Source organism: Lineus longissimus, chromosome 6 (genome assembly GCF_910592395.1).
Source record: "Lineus longissimus chromosome 6, tnLinLong1.2, whole genome shotgun sequence".
In the NCBI taxonomy this organism is placed as follows: domain Eukaryota; kingdom Metazoa; phylum Nemertea; class Pilidiophora; order Heteronemertea; family Lineidae; genus Lineus; species Lineus longissimus.
Window position 1 is genome coordinate 1,137,777 of NC_088313.1, and position 21,232 is coordinate 1,159,008.

Genomic DNA, 21,232 nt, shown 5'->3' on the forward strand with positions numbered 1-21,232 from the left:
CACAGCGAAATTGGGAAAATGACGTCACGTATCAAAATGGAGGTCGTTGTGTTGACATTTCTTGTTTTGCTCTAAAAAGGTCCAGCAAAACCCCAATAATTCTCGGATTCTAGATGTAATAAGGGTTTATTTTGTATTTCATTACTTAGTACACTTGTTAATTGTTGTGCATGTTAAGTTTCAGGCGGAATTAACTATCCCAAATGGTGCAAGTTTGTCCTTGAATGTTGTGTTTATATTTTGCTGGATTAGAAATTTTCTCATGAAAAATCAATCATGCATAACAAAACAAGACCTGAACATTATTTTGGATGGGCAGAGTCAAGCCTTTTAGTTCTGCTGGAATCTGGTAATTAGCTAAATTGTGCCGTTAATGAATGAAGAATAAACAAGAAGAAGTGTGGACTGCAGATTGATCGATGATCGAGGTCTCTGAACCGTAAACCTCTCATGCGACCTTTCAAGAATCAGTCATGAACGTTTTCATGTTATCATTTTAACGTCCTCTGTTTGTGACGCACAATGTCGTCTTGCATCGTGAGCAATGACGTGTCATGAACCAGGACCCAAACGGCCGAACAAAACAAATGCGCATTGTCGGACAGAACACGTCAGAAGGCCTAAGCCAACAATGCAATAAGCCGCTGCCATGATGCAAACCATGGGAAAGGAAAGCAAGAAAATAGCCAATGAGTGGCAACATTTATGTAAACGTCGTTGTTCTCAATTAAGAGTGTGGACCTTTCGTAGTAAAGGACGTCCTTGCGAACTAGTAGATAAAACTAAATTTTGTTTTCTATCCTTTCATTCGGTCAACAGGACTCAGTCATGATGTTGTCTGTTAATTTTCAGGGTGAATAACTGGAACATTTTGAATACAGATCAATGACATTGAACAATTTGAATACAGATCTATGACATTGATCAGGCAGTCAAGGACTTGTAAATCTTGACACAGAATTTGGCTGCACCATTCAAGGCTGGTGCTGAGGATTAACCAGGTAGGTGAAGTCTCAATTACGCTACACACCGTTTAACAGTCATGCTGTTTATGGTGTATGTAGTGGGCGCCCAATACAGGATCGAGTCGAGACTTGTTCTTGTTTGGTTGGTGTTTGACCCTTCTGCAGCATTTTCTGGAGGTTAGGATTGCCAAGTATGCTCCTTAACATCTTTAAATGATGTTCAGAGATTAAGTTACTCACTGATTATACCAAATAGTCTGATTTTTGGCGGCAAAGACTGTTTTTTTGCACAATCTCGATGAAATCACAGTTGGATACGGATTAGTCTTTTGAGCACAAATTAAGGAAAGCAGGGTTCAAAATCTTCCTTTCCTTTTTTGCAGGTGGTGCAGTCAATGATATCAAGATTTCAAAGTGATAAGATAGGAGATTGTGACTGTTCTTCATTGCGACCAGTCGTCTAAATCAGCTAAACTAGCGCAGGAGAAGAACTCTCAAAATGGAACCAGAAGGTGAAAAGTGGTCATGCGATTATTGCACGTATGAAAATTGGCCGGCATCGAAGAAATGTGTGCTTTGTCAGGCGCCGAGGCCACCAAAGTTGATTTCGCAGGCCGCCATGGATAGTGATAAGGACATCTATAAGATGGCGCCATTGGTTAGTCCGGCAGCTTCTAGTAGTTCATCCAGGGCGTCTCCAACGAGCGGCACGTCATCTCCGACTGGGTGCTCGACGAGTTCTAGTGCGATACCTTCGTGTAATAGCTTTGATCCGACTCGCAAGTGGTCATGTTCGGTTTGTACATACCTAAACTGGCCAAGGACACAGCGATGTGTCCAATGCATGACGCCAAGATTAAAGATGTCGCCGATGGCATCGCCCTCTCAGGAGCGCCAGCTGTCTCCCTTGAGTGTGAATGTGAACATCGCTGAGGGGTCGCACAAAGCTTCGGCAAGAAAACCCTCGCCAACGTCACCAGAGTCGGCGAAGGAAATTAACAATGGGAAAAATCGTATTGTCGCCAGTAAACAGGGCAAATGGACCTGTAAGTCTTGCACTTACGACAACTGGCCTAAATCGCAAAAATGTGTCATATGCGCAGCTTCTAAACCCAAACTGTTTGAATTAGGTGCGACGGGAGGCCATAGTCCTCAGATCATTTCACCGGATGATGATAGGAACTCGAACAAACGTGGCAGCACACCTAATTTATCGTCGCCAAGTTCGGCTCACGCGGAAAGCATTGAACAACTGGCAGGGGCGACAGCCTCACTAAAAGGCCATGAAGAGAACAATCGCGTCGGCGACAGAAAGTTAAAACAGATACGTAATCGAATGCGTGAATCTGATTGGCTGTGGCTGAATGCGTGTCAGGGCATCGTGGACGGTGACGCTCGTCCTGTTGAGGCCTACCTGTCGTCGGAGGGTGATACGAGCCGCCAACTCACTCAAGAGGAAGTGATCGTCTTAAATCGCCCGAGCGCATTTGAACGCGGGTATACGTTAGTTCATATCGCAGTGAGATTTCAACGGGAGGATATATTGGCGTTGTTGTTGACACAGACAGAGGCGCCATGTAAAGCCGTCAAGCGAGTGCCATCCCATATTAGTCCTGATCTGGCGGCTGAAGTGCGGCGGGATGTTGCCGCGTCGATGAGGCAGCGAAAGGGAGACTTCCCGTGTTACTTCCTCACCGAGTGTGTCACGTTTGCACTGCCAGCAGGTGAAGTAGAAACCATATAATAATACAATCTATTCTTGGTGTGGGTGTGTTTTAAAAACATTGGTCAGTTGAAATAACATCCATAGTAAACACAACAGGAGACAAGCAAAGATTTCTTCCCTGAAAATTGATGTGACAGATATGCTATACAATACATGTATGTGGTACTTACTCTTCTCTGTGTTCATTTCAGAAATAGAAGATTTGCCACGACCTGTCCAGAAGCAATTGTTTGATGAGCTGTTGGATGGAGATGTACAGAAAGGCAAGTGTTGGCATCCATATTGCATTCTTCTTTTTGAGCACATACATGTACACTACAATGAGCTGCCTTCAAGTGTTGAACCTAGAACCTCCTGATAATGAGCTTTGCCCTCAAACAACTTTGCCACTTATCTCCCTAATCCCTTACTCTTATCAAGATTGATCCATTATAGATCTCTTATCAAGGCTGATCCATTATAGATCTCATCAAGGCTGATCCATTATAGATCTCTCATCAAGGCTGATCCATTATAGATCTCTTATCAAGGCTGATCCATTATAGATCTCCCTTACCTTTCAGAACTTGAAGTGGAGGAGCCCATCATCAACTGGAGTCATGAGTTGACAACGCGTCTCGGCAGTCGTCTTTATTCACTGTGGAATCGCACGGCCGGAGACTGTTTACTCGACTCGGTCTTCCAGGCCACGTGGGGCATTTTCGACCGTGACAATGCGCTGCGCCGAGCGCTCAGTGACAGTCTCAGCGAGGGCGTAAACATGTAAGTCAACAGCAATCATTCCAGCACCAGTTTCATTCAAAGTTTCACCAAAATGTCTAGACAGAACCTTCCTCAACTGATTCTTCAAGGTGGGGAACTTTCTCTGGCAGGGACCACAGATTTCAAGGAGTTTAACAGAAGATTGATAATTCATCCGTCATCAAGTCAAGTCAGCCAATTTACATTTGTCTCTTTCAGGTTTTATCCTCGATGGAAAGAATTTGAATCTATGCAGGCTCAATCTCTGTATTCACTTGATGAGAGCCAGTGGCAGAAAGACTGGGCCATCCTGCTCAGTCTTGCCAGCCAACCAGGTATATCAATCAGGTTTTTTCATCATTTCCTCTGCTATTGACCTATTGTCCACTTGGATGAGAGTCTTATGTTTGCCTTGGCACTTGCAACTTTCATTTTCTAATGACATCCAGGAAGGACGAAGAGGGTGTCTTGCTCAAGGATTCTTCAGAGTGATCTTTCTGTGATTTGAACCGACGAGCTCCCACTCCTGACACTCTAACCATCATGATATTATCTTCCGATGCATGTTTATACCGAGCAGACACTGTATTCTGACGGTTCTATTCCAGGTGCTTCACTTGAGCAGACGCATATCTTTGCGCTGGCTCACATTCTGCGCCGGCCGATCATAGTCTATGGAGTCAAATTTGTGAAGAGTTTCAGAGGAGAGACTTTGGGGTATGCACGATTTCAAGGTGAGGACAGCAATTCTAAAACACGTTGGTTGTAATTGAGTTTTCTTCTTAATGTCGAACGCATCAGGTGTTGTGGCCTCCCCTGTTTCAGTGTTTCAGCTATCCTGCCTGCTTTAAGCATCCGAAATCTTGATGTCATCGAGAGTGATGGTATGTCTCTCCGACTGTCAATGGAGGTGACTGGAGACCTCTGAAGGGACAAAACTCAGTTTGTGTTGTTCACAGGAGAGGTGCCTTAGAAAGTTGAAAACGAATGTTAATCTGAATGTCCAGAACTTTTATCAAATGTATGTGTTTGTATTGCAGGTGTCTATTTGCCATTACTCTGGGAGGCAAGCTTCTGTTACAAGTCTCCCATCGCTCTTGGCTACACCAGGGGTCACTTCTCTGCCCTTGTTCCCATGGAGACGGACAACGACCGGAACATCGGGGCTAGCTCCAACATCGAGAGCAGCAACGATACACAGATCACCTATCTACCACTCATCGACAGCGAGGGGAAACTACTGCCTGTCAACTTCCTGTCTCCAGCTCAGGTAAGATTCACACATCGCCTCGGCAAGTCAAATACTGAAACATGCAGACCACTTGCTAAACGCCTGGTCAAACACCAATAGGACCCAAAATCAGCAGCCGATGAAAACAAAATAACAGGTGACATTCAGTCTATTGGGTTGAAGTCATAATACTAAACATACGATTAGAAAAAGACTGATTGAGGCTGTACACATGAAGATTAGGCCTCTCTGAACTCATACCAACAGCTTACCTGTACTTTGACCTTACCTTTGATTAATGCAAGTATCAATTCGTTTCTTGTCCCCCCCCCCCCCCCCTCCTCAAGGGTAGTTAAGCTATCACCACTAATCTTTGCCGATGCTTGAGTAGTATTTATTTTTCCTTTAGTGAAAATTTGGCGAAGCTGGAAAGAATAAGGATGCTAATGTGTCGATGTCTTGTCGAACATACAGCCTTACCCAGTAAAATTAGTTCGGTTACTTTATATGACAGTGATAACTGATATATTGTTGATGGTGATGTCTTGACGAAAGAAAAAGTAGCATTGGTGAAAAAAGGGTGATGCTTGAGCCTTAAGATGTCGTTATAGGGTGATAAGGTGTCGTACCCTTTAGGAGGGGGGGGTACAAGACACGAATTGATACTTGCATAACTCTCAACATTGAGGTGTTCTGTGTCAATGACTAATTCCTTCTTTGTGTGATACTTGTATGTCCTCAGGACTGTGGATCATTTAGACACTTGACAAAGTATAGTGTAGACTGAAACGTCATGAACAAAGACGATTGGCACGAGCTACTGTTCAGAGTACATTGTATATAACAACTTGTTTTCTTCCTCTCCAGATTGGAAAGGAGGAAGCGATTCTCAAAGAATGGTTAGACTGTTGCGTGACAGACGGTGGCCACCTAGTGGCCAAGATGAAGATTGCACGGCGCCCAGTCCTCGTACGACAAATGGTCGATGAGTGGTTGGACTTCTATCGGCGCATGGCGCAGAATATGCGCAGCAGCCCACCGCATCCCGTGCAGGCTCTCGACAGCGACGGTGAATCAGATGAGGACTGAGGCGTATCTATTGACAATCTCCGTTTAAGAAACTGGTCAAAAGACAATGCTGTGTTGGGAAACATCTGGTGGACATCTGTTTGACATCTGGCTGGTTCAGGATCTGGGATGTGTTATACAATATGAATAGAGTGGATTAGATGTATCCTGAGTGTGAACCTGTTTTCTGATTTTGGAATGAGTTTCCCCGATCTCCGCCGAAAAAAGGTCATCAAACGTAAGTGCCATTGTTCAATGGATTTATGGTTGAATTCGATCAAACTACAGTAGAACCTCTCTATTAAGGACACCCTCGGGACTGACAAGTGCTGTCCTCAATAGAGAGGTGTCCTGATTAGAGAGGTCAAGTTGAATGGAAACAACCTATTTTGGACCAAAACTAGTGTCCTTAATTGAGAGGTTGTCCTTAATAGAGAGGTGTCCGCTAAGGGAGGTTCCACTGTACATTATTTCTGATCGGGAAGGGTAAACTTTAAACCCGATTTTGTTGAAAAACTTTCTCCTCTCCCAAGGTGGACAAGAAAAGGCCAACTCGTCAACTTGGAAGGCCAGTCTGATTCTTGGCAAGTTGGGAAACAGAGTCAAAGTGTGATGTGTCTGATCCATTCTAATACTATCAGGTATTAATCACTGTTGATAAACTATGTCATATTTTCAAATTATAATTCCCAGGGTTATAATTATATACGTGTATATTATAAATCTCTATATATATCGGTATGTGTATTGTGAATATACGAATGTGTCTTGTGTGAATGTTGGCTGCCAAACAAGTTCCACATCGAGGTTGAATAAACTCACTTCAGACATGCGTACAGTGCCATACAGACAGCAAGAATAGTCCAATGGTATCATTCTGTGTTAGGGTGGACAGGGGACGAGGTTGAGACTAGAGTTCGGGAGCAGTGGCCCACTGCCCTGCTAAATCAACTCTGGACCCGTATTGAAAGAATTCAAAATAGAGTATATTACTTCTCAGTAGTGAGTGGCCATGATATTGGGATAAATAAATGCCTATGATCTAGTGCTAGTTTGGTGCAGTAGCTCCGTGTGATAGTGTGTACAGCTGGGGGTTTTAACTTGGAACCCATGATGGCCCAGTGTATAAAGTTCTGTTGCAAAACAAATACGACAATAACTTTCATCCGTGCGAAAAAGTGTTGCCAATTTGTTTTGCTGCAAAGTTTCATTTGGTCGTGTCTGATTGTATTGTAGAGAAGTTTTATGAATGTAATTGGACCTGTGTCAGTAGATCTTTGACTGAAAATTTCATTTCTCAGATGTCTACATGTTATTCATATTCCTTTATGAGGCAGCTCTATAGTGCTCATGAAATAATCACTCACAATATATCTGTAGTATTGGAGTATGAAATGTGAAAGCAGCTGTCAGTTGAATTCTGTACCCCACGACTGAAGTGTGGCCATCAATTTTGGGTGAAATCTGGACGAACAGTTTCTCTCTGCTGTTGAGTGTCTGATGTTAAAGGGGATTTCGCACAACCAGCATCTCGGCTGTCTTTTTACATTTTCTCGGGTGGTGAAGATGAACCTTGTCATTTCCTGTTTATAAGTCTGGTGAAGATCAGTAAGCTGGCCTGATGAACATGTGGGCAATAGGGCCTGTGATGGTTCCTATCAGCACCTCACTTGATGATGCATCAGTTGCTCTGATACCGACTGATGCGGGAGCATTGTATTGCTTGTACAACGTTCACTTTAAGACAAATGTGTCGTATGCCTGTTGTACCCTTCACTATGAGGAGCAGCTCTATATGAGGAAGACTTTAAAATGTTATTTTCGTAAGGCTTGATTCTTCAACAGAGGGCGAATGCTGCTGTACATGGCAATCAAAATATACCAAACTCAAGCGGCAAATCATCGCTTCTTTTACTAAATCACTCTGGTGGAGTTTATAATTGTTGAAGAAAACGTCAGTTTGAGATAAATAAGTTTGTCTGTCCTATAATGATAGAAGCCTCAGTTGTTGACTTTATACAGTTGTTTTAAATATAAACTTCTCAATCATTAGTCAGGTGTAGTAGGCCTCGAGGCAAACGCAGACTGATTGGCTGGCGATAGCTTGATCAGGCTACGATTTCTCTGTCAAGGATGGGTCTTTGCCCGACTGATCACAACATGTATGAAATGTACAAAGATACTGAATGGGATGAATGTATTGGTATGTCACCTGTCCAGTTACAGGTCGGTTATGAAATAGATAGAAGGGAAGTAATATTTGTGGGAACAATTTTAGATATGAAATAGAAGGCCTACGGTATGCCTGTTTAGAAATTATGGTGTGATACAAATGTTGATTTTCAGATAATTCTATTTTGGGTTTCTTATTGCAAAACAGTGAAGTGCTAGAGTGGTGTGATTTTCACCACGAAAACATTTTATTTCAATGTGCAAATCTAGTCAGAACAATTTCAAATAATTTGGGGTGTTTCGTAAATATGTCTTATTTTGACAATTCCCTCCTGGGGCTTATCAATGGATTACTGGTATTTTTCTCTAGATTTTGATATGTATGACGAATGGTATGTGATGTTGTGATGTCACGAGCACGGATCCCAGACGTTGGAGAGGGCGGGGGCGGGGGCATAATGTCAAATACAGTGTTGTTCTTTTACTGAAAAAAACTGTTTGAAAACTTCATCTCTCTGGATCTGTGTCTTGATGATTTTAGCCCCTCGGAAATATGCTGGGGACAACCGGTTCAATGTCCTGTTAGATCCCTTACAGTAGGCTTGCCGGAATGCATTCTCTAAGCCCTTCTTATAAGATCTCTAAGTATTTCTGGGGTAGGCCTATATAGAACTGGGCATTTTTACTGAATGAAGGTAGCATTGTTATGTAAACTATGAATGGTGATATCAATACCAAACGCGCAACCTTTTATTGTTCATCATATAATTGACATTTTGTGTGCTGTTGTACCTTGTGGATTTAGAACATAATTTTGTCTCAAAAAGCTACTTAGCAAGGAGGTAGAATGCAGGCCTTTCGATTACATCATTTTCACACCGCTATACGGTGTAGGAAATTTGGCATGTCCCCAAATTAGGCCCTGAAAATGTCCCAAAAATAGAAAAATGTCCCAAAAATAGAAAAAAAAAAAAAATTTTTTTTTTTTTTTTTAAAGGTGTAATTTGACCCCTGAAGCGTTTTTGACACCTTAAATGACCAAATATCATCCTAAATGGCCTAATTTGATACTTTTCATCCTAAAATTATGAGTTTTCAGGTGCACGTGACAATGTCAGTCAATAAGGACGTCAATGTTCAGGCAAATTGGCACGACGAAATGTCCCCAAATTAAGCTAAAAAGAAATAAAAACATGTCCCCAAAATAGGCTAAAAAAATACAGGGTGTAGAGGTCTCCATGTAATTGAAAGGCTTGGAATGAGTAGGGCATGTTGCTAGATTTGACATTTTTCAGATGTAGCTGTTTTGATTGAGCAACTAGTCTGTATCGAGTAGCGGCAGGGAGGTGGAGAAAGTGGCATAATTAGGCAATCAACTGCGTTGTTTTGTGACATGTACGTCGTGGACGTCGTTGATGTGACTCTGGTGAAAGAGAAGCGCTTGCGAAGTCAGTAACATTGGATTTCTCCACATCTCTAATACCGATTAAAAACATGATCAATCTTAGTGTCAAAAGCAAGCTGCACATAATTTGAGTGAAAAAGATAGCTGGTATTTATTTTATCTTTTTGCGTCTGATTTAGTTAGAGATAAGCACAAAATCAGTAGATTTTATATCGAGGGGTGTTTGATTTTCATATTCTTATATAAAGTTTGCATTGAATTATATGATACTGCGTTTGCTTATCTCAGTTTCTGTCCGTTGTTTCTCCGATGTTCATCTGGAGAAAGCGACATGAAACATTGGTTCCATGCGTGTATTCACTGAGGGAGATAGACCTGTTCGTAAACTGCCCCATATTTCTTCCGCATGAGTTACATTCTGAGAAACAATGGATAGAAAAGAAAGTGACATGCAATGTAGGGTAAAGTGGTACAGTTCTAGCCCTGGTACAATTAGATTCCTTACAGTGTAGGAAACAGCTGGTAGTACAAATTTCTACACACAGATGCTGTAGTTATAGCTCCTATAACGGTGTGAAGAACAGCTGGTAGTACTCATTTCTACACACAGATGCTGTAGTTATAGCTCCTATAACGGTGTGAAGAACAGCTGGTAGTACTCATTTCTACACACAGATGCTGTAGTTATAGCTCCTATAACGGTGTGAAGAACAGCTGGTAGTACACATTTCTACACACAGATGCTGTAGTTATAGCTCCTATAACGGTGTGAAGAACAGCTGGTAGTACACATTTCTACACACAGATGCTGTAGTTATAGCTCCTATAACGGTGTGAAGAACAGCTGGCAGTTTCTGCACATCTAGTCCAGGATTGTACTGGGGCCACTATGTATAACATTACCTTATTTGTTTGCAAAATCTTGTCTTGTAGGCCAGAAATGTTTGAATATTTTGTACAGTAAGTCTTTGCATTTTAGGCTAATAAAGGTACATGTTTGAATATTTATCCAAGAATGTATTTTCCCTAGTAGACATTGAATGTAGTTGGCTAATAGGTTTCGTTTTATTTGAAGAAAATTCTTGTTTCAGTATGATTGATGTATGGGGGAAAACGGGCTAGAATGTCTGAGGAATGTCGCTCTTAAAGACCTAGTTCATTTGTAAGCATTGTTTACGACTCACAGGTAGTTAAACACAGCCATAGAGAGGTTATTATGCATGCAAACTCCATGAAACCTGGCATGAATAGTATTTGTATATCAGTTTACGCAACAGCACTGAAATTTATATTTGGCACATGTTTTCATTAATGGTAATTCTCAAATTCAAGTTTAATTTTCAAACTAACGAAAATAAGCGAGTGTATAGGTTGTCTGCCCGTACGATGCGAGTGTTAGTGAGGTTGTGTGTGGTTAACCCTTTGAGCACACGCTCTTCTTCAAACAGAATATACAATTTTATCAGTTTTGTAAATTATGGCATGAAATAAAGGAGAATAATTAGATGAAGTTTTCTCTTCTTTTATTGTCATCTCACAGGTTTGATTTGATAAGAATACTTCTGTTTGCCAAAAAATATTCATAAGGCCGTTTCTGGACTTTATAGCAATTCTAGTGGACACGGCCGATGCACTGCGAGAACCTCTAGCGCTAGCAGTGATTCTATAGAAGTGAATGATTGTGGAGTACATGTCTTGCCAACTTATCAGCGGTGAATATCAGTCCTAAAGTCTCCTCCATTCACCGCCGACATCAAGGGCCAGGAAATCCATCGAACACACCATCATAAACGAGTGGCCAATCAAATTGCTCGACACAAATAAAATTGAATGACGGCCTGAATTGATCGTGCCAACCTCCGGATCAGGTTACCCTTCTTCTATACAACATGCACTGTGCATTTGGGTCAGGTCAGCATCCCTGGAACCGTTACTCATTGAACACCTGGTCTTCAATTATGATGGCTTTCAGTGCGTGTCTCGTGCGACAACCACGAGTGAGTGTAATGTTAGTGTTGTCGCGTGGGAAAGGAAGGGAATGCAGGGAGACTACCGATAAAGTAACCGCCCTTCTGACGGCCGATCAGGGGGAGTTATCGGCGGTGAAGGATGGATCAACGACGGTGGATCGGTACATGTATGCTAAGCCTCATTTTCCATGGAAGGGCATCCCCTTGCCATATCAACAGCCCTTCTGACGGTAGATCAGGGGGAGTTCATCTCCTTGCCATATCAACAGCCCTTCTGACGGTCGATCAGGGGAGTTCATCCCCTTGCGATATCTATGATCATGAATAGAGAGAACAAAACTACAGCTTCTCTGAGACAAGTTCTTTTATTTAAGAAGTCATGAATCTTATTTACAACGAACAAAATAAATACTAACAAAATGGACACTTTTAATTAAAGTTTAAAATCTATTGTACTAGGAACTGTAAAATGCATTTGCGCTTTAAAGAAAAAGTCTCTCGCTTGGCACCAGAGACGTCAAGACAAAGCATGCACACGTTGTATTCATGCAACCTTGAAATCTGATTCATGCTCTACATTTACTAGCTGTTTCTCATTTTAAAATTGGACTGTGACAACAGTGTACCTTGCCCCCACTTGTCAGAAACATCCAGTAAATAGTCCTGATAAAACAGTCTGCGCGCCCTACAATCCATTGGCATTGAATTGGCTGAATATATCTTTAGTTGGTAAAACTATAATCCTTGGCAATAAATAATAACTACATATTATTTCTACAATCTTTTAACACCTACTCCTGTGTCAAATGACAGTTAGAAGGTTAGGTAGAGCATTTCCCCGTCAATCCCACTCAAAGTGCTTTTGGCATCCCCGAATGATCCAGGGGTGTTAAGAGCATCTACTATACCAAGTCCTCGCTTCACCATCGAACAGGAAGGAAATAAGTGCCCGAGGAGTGATTCGAAACTCACAACCTCTCGGTCAGAAGTCCAGCATTCTAAGCACTACACCACCTACGTGGATCTCTCTAGGACAGGAGATGGACTGACAGTCTCGTGTGCATCTCAAAGATGCTGAACGCAGAACAAGAAGAATGATGATGAGCAACTAATGGTCACGTCTCATCCATGGCACATTTATCAATTGTCCCGTCCCAAGCATCCTGTTTCTGCTTTGCCGCCAGACGTTTCTTTTCCCGCGCATCTTTTAGTTGTTTACGTTCCTGTTCCCGCTGTTCCCTGCTCACGCGTGTGTTCAGACCCAGAGCTCCTGTCACTAGGCGGCGGGCACATGAGGCATTCGTCTCTGGACGTGGCTTATATGGGAGCATGAATTCTGAAATAAGACAGGTTCTTGTTAGAAAACAGGAGAACCAATACAAGTGTCTATTTGTAAACATTATGTCTGTATTGTTTGGGGCTCAGTTTCTTGTTGATCTTCTTGGTCATCTTAGAGAAAGAAACTGGACACTTTCCAAACGAAGTGCCTGAGGAGAATCCGAGGCATCTACTGGCCAAGGACAATCAGTAACGAAGACCTACTGAGAGACGCTAACCTGAAGCCCATATCAGAATTGGTGAAGGAACGAAGATGGCAATGGTTGGGCCATGTGCTCCGAATGCCTGCAAACGCATTGCCAAGGAGAGCACTCACATGGACACCACAAGGGAGACGGAATAGAGGCAGACCAAGAGAGACCTGGCGGCGTTCCATGGCAAAGGAACTTCAAGAGAAGGGCCTAACGTGGGAGGCAGCCAGACAGCGAGCAGCCAACAGACTTGAGTGGAGGACCCTGGGGAACGCCCCATGTGCCACCTAGGGCACGAAGGGTCCTAAGTAAGTAAGTAAGTTTGGGGCTCTCATAGGTGAACTACTGTTCAGTTTTTAAATTTGGGTTTTTATTGATCTATGAAGGTGTTCACGTGAACCAGAAGGTTTCTTATTTACCTGAACATCTCTTAGCTTTGAGCTTGGTCTGGCGAGTGGCCTCGCTGATTGGACGGACTTTGAGTAACGGGTGTTTCAGGGTGAGTGCATCCTTCGCTGCAAAACAAACACGACTTTGAAAACAACTCATCACCGCAAACTTTTGGTCGGGTACATTGATGGCCAAGAACCTCTGGTGGGCACACCAGAGAGCTTTTCAACACGTGCAGATAGCGTCGACAAAATGAAAAGTTTTCAGTTTTTCTAAGAATATAGACGTCTCTCATCTTACCGGCAATGGTACTTGAGAAGACACCAACTGCATGCGTATCATCCACCCACTTAATGTCAAACCCTCGCGACCTGAAAAAGAAAAAGAAATCAATGACTGGTTTCTGGGCCAATACATACATTAATGAGAAGAATCAAGCCAACCCTTTGAAGTACAGTGGAACCTCCCTTAGCGGACACCTCTCTATTAAGGACAACCTCTCTATTAAGGACACTAGTTTTAGTCCCAAATTGGTTGTTTCCATTCAATTTGACCTCTCTTATCAGGACACCTCTCTATTAAGGACATCACTTGTCAGTCCTGAGGGTGTCCGTAATAGAGAGGTTCTACTGTATTTCACCCCAGTTATTACTGACGCACACACCGATCATGGCTTGAATGATCAACTTGGTAAGAAAGTCATCCATAGAAGATGCTGCTCCTCGGCACTGAAACATTGACACGAGAGCTCAGTCACACGACGTGACGATCAACTTACGTGAAATCTCTGAAAATCGCTATCAGATCTCTTGTGAGGAGTTCAGACGGGAAGTCGTAAATCTCAACAAGATGAGTGTACGCTGGAAATAACAATAATAATAATAATGTGACGCATTTATATAGCGCTCCTCAGTAGCGTAACTGTTAAAGCGCTGTGGGATATCAAATTATTACCCCGGTCTCCACAGAAATCAATCAGGGGTTTCAAGGAGCAACCAGAAGGCGCTCACTTGAACTTGACCAGTCGGGGAACCAAGGAGTGACTCGGCCGGGAGTCGAACCCACGACCTCCTGAGGCCGACTCTCTTCCACTGCGCTACCGCTGCCCCAAGTGCAAGAATAACCTATCTTCAGGATGAATAAAGACACTTAGAGGATAGAAAGTCATCTTGCAAATCACCAAACAATTTAAAAAAACATTGGTACCGTTGAAATGTCGTCGTTCATGACAACAGCTTTTTCTTCATAAAGTTCCATTTGAAGTTTGCACTTCTCTACCCACCTTCATAATCTCCATCCAGATCTTTTGGTGAAAATTCACTGTAGTCATGGCCCGGTTTCTCGACTTTCACTTCGCCAACCGCCCGCGCCAGCTGGAAACAAAACGCTGGCCAATTTTAGAACTTTGCAGAACTTTGCATCCGTCAGATCGAGACGGAGATTTGAAAACACACATTAATTGATTCAGCAAAAGCAGACGAGAACTGACCCAGATGAAGGACCAGCTGCAGAATGTGGATTATTCAAAGGACAATCAAAGATCAAATAGTTAAAAAATAGTTACCTCATCCATCAAGTGACTGTCGAGACATTCGCCGCTGTCATCAAACAACGCATCCCAAGAATCCTCGTCATCTGCATTGACGGAGCCAGCATCCTCATCACGAGTTCTACCAACATCAGCAGACTTTCCCCGACTGTTTCGTGTTGCCTTAGAATGCGGATCACACTCAGGCTCAACAGGCATTACATCGTCTCCCTTGACTTTGAGGCGATTTGCCGACATGCCAGAATCACTGAGTTCTCCAATAGAGCCAGCACCTTCGGGTGTTTTGACATTATCAGAATCCTGTGTATTAGGAATCTCTTCTGAATAAGGTGCAGTTTCTGCTCCATCTATCTCAGATACGGACAAGGACACGGGCAAATCCTCACATTCGGGCAAGTCAGATACGGGCAAGTCTGCAGATACGGGCAAATCCTTAGCTTTATCAACTTCCAAAGAAGAATGATCCATAACAGAACTCGTCACTGTATCTATATTTGTGTCAGGCATCGAGACCACATCAGTTACAGTCTGACTGCAACATTGTGTAGCTCCAGCCTTCTCGTCAGTCGTTAAGACTAAATCACTCTGACTTGAACACAAGGTAACTTCATTCTTAATACTATCACAAGCAACAATCTCCGATTTCATCTCAGTAATCAGTTCGTCAGATATTTTGTATTTTTCCTTGAATTCATCGCCAGGAAGATTTTGATTATCATCAGGGACATATTTAATCCCCTTTTGCTCAGATTCAAATTCATCACAGTCAGAATCCAATCTCTTGACCACAGATTCAAGGCCACTGGACCTAGCTTCTGCAGCTTTACTTGACAATACAGACACATTGACAATATCTTCCGAAACCGATTGATCAGAGCTTTGAACTGATTTTTGGACACCTTCAGGGCAGTTTATACCGACAATTTCAGTTTCAGAGCCATCCTTCCTAGGAATTTCAAAGCTCGTTTCAGGACTATTTGGCCCAACCCCTTCAACCAGAGAATTTGTAGTAGAGAAACCTTCCGCACATTTCTCTGCTTTATTCCGTGAACTTTGTGGCAAGATCTCGGACTCCATTTCATGCAAGTCGGCGAGAGCTTCGGGAGATCGTTTAAATTTAACGCCGAATGACTCGGCTGCCATCTCCCATGATGCTTCTTCATCTGAACTTTCGTTTAGTTGAGTTTCATCTTTTAATTCTCTGACAGTTCTGTTCTGGATATCGGTACAAGAATCACTGGCGGGACCTGTACTAGTTGGAGAAGCAGCGTACCTCTCATTTTCTCTAGGACCATTATCAGCAAACATGTCACTTTCTATAAACCCGGTACCAGCACACCTGTCACTTTCTATAGGATCGGCATCATACGCACCTGAGAAATCATCAAACTGTTCACTCTGCAAAACAGATTCATCGTTTCGACTATTTCTAAATTGAGCATCAGTGTTTTCAGGTCTTTGGTCAGAGCGACTGCTTTTTTTTCGTTTGTTCTGAAAAGAGCTTTTGACATTTTCCTTCAACATGAATTCTTCTTGATTGAGCACACTAGACTTATCCCACGAATCAAAGCATTCAGTTTGTTTACAAGAGACGTTGTCTGTTTGTACATCCATCGCCAGAGCATCATTATCATAATGATCACTAGGAGGAGCTGGAGGAGCAATCGCACCAATATCATCGTCATCTGGATTGCCACCACCTTGACTCAACAAAAGCTGCTTGCACATATTTTCATTGTTTTCGTTATCGGCTGCCGACATGTGATACTGCATCCGGCGCGCTCTCGGGACGTAAGGTTCTGCGCCGGCCCGAACACGGCGCCCCCTAGATGTTGATGCAGAACCAGGTCGAGAGCTATTCTCGTCTTGATTCGATGGACTTTCATCACTTCCTCTCCTGGCAGGTTCATCCTCAGTATCCCTCGTCTGTGAAGATCCAGACGCACCCAACTGACGTCTTCCCCTCGGAACGTAGACTTGCATTTCAGGGCGACGTTGCCGCGATCTGAAGACAAAGGAATATAGAAGGACATGAGTCGAAGTGGATTCTACCAATGATTTCTTAGTGAGACACTGAGCTGCAAGGGGGATAAAGAACAAACAATGAACGAATGGAAGCATGGTTGGTTGGTTCATGTCCAACTGGCCTGAACATATGACATTTTAGTTATCTAAGCTGTTGATTACCTTCGGTGACAGCAAGAAACATTTTGATTTAGGCAAAGATCAACAGGGATCAAATTGCTGATGATGATGATAATATTTGAATGATACAAACTTTTTCTTCTCAGAGGTGATCCCACTGTTGTAACTATTGTCACTTGTTCTTGATCGCGATGAGATGGCACTGCCCGATGATGGTCCGTTCCGAGCTGACCTCCCACTCGGCGATACTCTGTCATCTCTCGTCTCATTCAAGTCACCAGGCCTCAGCGGCTGGAACGGTGAACTCCGGCCTTCTCTCCAGTCATGGCAGTCTCCAGACCTTGGCTGCCAGTGTGATGACCTTGGAGGTTGGTAACTGTCTCGTTCTAGAAGAGAAAATATCAAATGAACCACTGTGTAATGCATGCCTACACAAAGTCTTAGTTTGTCTGAGAATGAAACCAATGAGAATATGAGTATGGAATCGTTCATGGGATATAGGGGATATACCTCAGCCACGTTTAAAGGGAGTATATGACTCTGAGGTTAAGGATGCTCAAGCACTGACCTCCATCACAATCTCTGTCCTCGAAAGCATCATATCTCCTTGCGCGTCCCCTTCCTCTTGCCGCCTTAATTTTATTTGGACCATACGACTGGGCCATTTCCTCGTCACTAAACCTGGAAAGCACAAAATAAGGTTTCTACATGTATCACATACAGCTTTAAAAACAGTCTTGGGACTGGCAGGTAAACAGTCTTGAGACTGGCAGGTACCGTCCTTAGTTGAGAGATGTCCAGATTACAGTCTATGTCAATTGAAATGACCAATATGGGACCCAATTAGTGTCCTTAATAGAGAGGTGTCAGCTATGGGAAGTTCCACTGTACATGTATTAAACTTAAAGGCTTCTGCAACAAAAGCTTTTCCTTCTCACCTTAGTATACTCTTCAAGCAAACAGTTGTGCGTCTGCTGTCTCCCTCACCAATAGAGAAACTCTTCAAGCTCGGGAAGTCTTCGATGACCTTGTGGATGAGCAGACGGTGGAAGCTGTCTATCGGCGGAAAGATCAGGACTCTGAAAGGAAATAGATAGTTATAATCACTGTCATCAAATAGAGTCTGTGGAATCTTTTACTAGCCCTGGCATAGACACTCTGGTATATGGGGCCTCAGCTCATCCCAACAGACCCTCATGTTGAGCCTCAAACTTGTTATGTTGTGAAGAGCCAGGAACTTTTGTTCCTTGAATGCCACTCATCCAAAAATACAAACCTGGTTTCTACTGCCTAGTCGTCAGTCGTTTTAACCACTCGGCCACGAGACTCCTCATCCAACTCATTCTACAACTTATTTTCAGTTTGACACGATCAGGCTCATAATTTATCGGGTGGCCATATTGTCTCCTTATTCTTTTTTAACACGGAATCGTGGCCTACCTTTTGGTGAGACTGTTTGACAGGAAGTGCTCTATGTCAAGGGTCACATTAGTCACAAAGTCGATATCCTCAAGGCTGAGGTATCGATCGTCCACGTAGAAAGCCACTGTGCTCAAGATTCACCATCAAAACACAAGGCCTTCAGCGCTTTCAAGCCAACGTCGGTGGCAGTCATTAGGAAGTCTGAAAAAGGAAGGAGACATTCACGAAATGAGAGCAAAAAAGTGGCAGTGCATTCTTCATGAGCATATGAGGCTTGATAGAGTCATGGAGGTATTAATACCTCCATGATAAGAGTGCTGGGCTGAGACCAAGTGGTCAGTGGACAGTTGCGACTTATGGCTGCTTGGCACGCACACTCCATTGCTGATTAAGAAACAGGGCCACATACGATATAGCTACCGTCATTGGACATTTGTTACGTCATTTTCTTTCATCATCCAGCGGCCCTATCATGCCCAAGCCTTTTTCTCGATGGGAATTTTTCTCCTGACTCTCACTCTCAGCATCAAGACTGTAGGCCTATAGGCTAGCATGATGATGATAGGCCTATAATTATAACATTTTGGGACTTGACCTTTTTTAGGTTCACACTCTCATCCGTTTGATCTAATCCAGGCCAACAGTGTGTGACTGACTTTTTCTCATTGAATGTAACTTACAATATAAGCAGACGAAAATTGGAGCAAAAATATCGTAAATTCGGGGAGCAGCGAGGTAGAAATGATGCCCTTTCGAAGAAGATTCTGGTCAGCTGGCTGGCTGCGGTATCCGGTCGTTTCGCTCCCTGGCTTTTTCGCCCCCACTCGTTTCGCTCCCTGGGAGTCTGCTGTTTAGATCAAACCGCAGGGCCAAGTTCCCACACTCCACTCAAAGAGAAGGTCTTACGCAATAACGTTAGTAAGAGCTACCCTTTAAGATGGCACAATCTATCTGAAGTGGAGATCCCACTGCTTTAACTTCAGTGCGACCTACACTCCAAGTTCCCAAACTCCACTCAAAGAGAAGGTCTCACGCAATAATGTTAGTAAGAGCTACCCTTTAAGATGGCACAATCTATCTGAAGTGAAGACCCCACTGCTTTAACTTCAGTGCGACCTACACTCCAAGTTCCCAAACTCCACTCAAAGAGAAGGTCTCACGCAATAACGTTAGTAAGAGCTACCCTTTAAGATGGCACAATCTATCTGAAGTGAAGACCCCACTGCTTTAACTTCAGTGCGACCTGCACTCCAAGTTCCCAAACTCCACTCAAAGAGAAGGTCTCACGCAATAACGTTAGTAAGAGCTACCCTTTAAGATGGCACAATCTATCTGAAGTGAAGACCCCACTGCTTTAACTTCAGTGCGACCTACACTCCAAGTTCCCACACTCCACTCGAAGAGAAGGTCTCACGCAATAACGTTAGTAAGAGCTAGCCTTTAAGATGGCACAATCTATCTGAAGTGAAGACCCCACTGCTTTAACTTCAGTGCGACCTACACTCCAAGTTCCCAAACTCCACTCAAAGAGAAGGTCTCACGCAATAACGTTAGTAAGAGCTACCCTTTAAGATGGCACAATCTACCTGAAGTGAAGACCCCACTGCTTTAACTTCAGTGCGACCTGCACTCCAAGTTCCCAAACTCCACTCAAAGAGAAGGTCTCACGCAATAACGTTAGTAAGAGCTACCCTTTAAGATGGCAAAATCTACCTGAAGTGAAGACTCCACTGCTTTAACTTCAGTACGACCTACACTCCAAGTTCCCAAACTCCACTCAAAGAGAAGGTCTCACGCAATAACGTTAGTAAGAGCTACCCTTTAAGATGGCACAATCTACCTGAAGTGAAGGCTCCACTGCTTTAACTTCAGTACGACCTCACTCGAAGTTCCCAAACTCCACTCAAAGAGAAGGTCTCACGCAATAATGTTAGTAAGAGCTACCTTTTAAGATGGCACAATCTACCTGAAGTGAAGATCCCACTGCGTTAACTTCAGTGCGACCTACACTCCAAGTTCTCAAACTCCACTCAAAGAGAAGGTCTCACGCAATAACGTTAGTAAGAGCTACCCTTTAAGATGGCACAATCTACCTGAAGTGAAGACCCCACTGCTTTAACTTCAGTGCGACCTGCACTCCAAGTTCCCAAACTCCACTGAAAGAGAAGGTCTCACGCAATAACGTTAGTAAGAGCTACCCTTTAAGATGGCAAAATCTACCTGAAGTGAAGACTCCACTGCTTTAACTTCAGTGCGACCTACACTCCAAGTTCCCAAACTCCACTCGAAGAGAAGGTCTCACGCAATAATGTTAGTAAGAGCTACCCTTTAAGATGGCACAATCTACCTGAAGTGAAGGCTCCACTGCTTTAACTTCAGTGCGACCTACACTCCAAGTTCCCAAACTCCACTCAAAGAGAAGGTCTCACGCAATAACGTTAGTAAGAGCTACCCTTTAAGATGGCAAAATCTACCTGAAGTGAAGGCTCCACTGCTTTAACTTCAGTACGACCTCACTCGAAGTTCCCAAACTCCACTCAAAGAGAAGGTCTCACGCAATAATGTTAGTAAGAGCTACCTTTTAAGATGGCACAATCTACCTGAAGTGAAGATCCCACTGCGTTAACTTCAGTGCGACCTACACTCCAAGTTCTCAAACTCCACTCAAAGAGAAGGTCTCACGCAATAACGTTAGTAAGAGCTACCCTTTAAGATGGCACAATCTACCTGAAGTGAAGACCCCACTGCTTTAACTTCAGTGCGACCTGCACTCCAAGTTCCCAAACTCCACTCAAAGAGAAGGTCTCACGCAATAACGTTAGTAAGAGCTACCCTTTAAGATGGCACAATCTACCTGAAGTGAAGACCCCACTGCTTTAACTTCAGTGCGACCTGCACTCCAAGTTCCCAAACTCCACT

General features: G+C 43.3%; 2 protein-coding genes across 2 annotated transcripts; one reads left to right on the top strand and one right to left on the bottom strand.

The window, feature by feature from the left end:
• The first annotated feature begins 32 nt into the window (after nucleotides 1-32).
• On the top strand, nucleotides 33-8,829 carry LOC135489346 (ubiquitin thioesterase ZRANB1-like). Its single transcript, XM_064774659.1, has 9 exons — nucleotides 33-115; nucleotides 853-1,001; nucleotides 1,349-2,689; nucleotides 2,883-2,954; nucleotides 3,255-3,453; nucleotides 3,652-3,767; nucleotides 4,041-4,166; nucleotides 4,473-4,702; nucleotides 5,531-8,829. Exons 3-9 carry the CDS (start codon nucleotides 1,465-1,467, stop codon nucleotides 5,750-5,752), a joined length of 2,190 nt encoding a protein of 729 aa, XP_064630729.1. The 5' UTR covers nucleotides 33-115; nucleotides 853-1,001; nucleotides 1,349-1,464; the 3' UTR covers nucleotides 5,753-8,829.
• A 2,802-nt stretch (nucleotides 8,830-11,631) lies between these two features.
• On the bottom strand, nucleotides 11,632-19,099 carry LOC135489438 (coiled-coil domain-containing protein R3HCC1L-like). The gene is made up of 11 exons (XM_064774795.1): nucleotides 18,994-19,099; nucleotides 18,332-18,514; nucleotides 17,830-17,970; nucleotides 17,460-17,572; nucleotides 17,025-17,277; nucleotides 14,762-16,751; nucleotides 14,480-14,570; nucleotides 13,976-14,057; nucleotides 13,498-13,568; nucleotides 13,227-13,322; nucleotides 11,632-12,614 (listed from the first exon to the last, which is right to left on the bottom strand). Exons 4-11 carry the CDS (start codon nucleotides 17,554-17,556, stop codon nucleotides 12,394-12,396), a joined length of 2,901 nt encoding a protein of 966 aa, XP_064630865.1. The 5' UTR covers nucleotides 17,557-17,572; nucleotides 17,830-17,970; nucleotides 18,332-18,514; nucleotides 18,994-19,099; the 3' UTR covers nucleotides 11,632-12,393.
• Nucleotides 19,100-21,232: the final 2,133 nt, after the last annotated feature.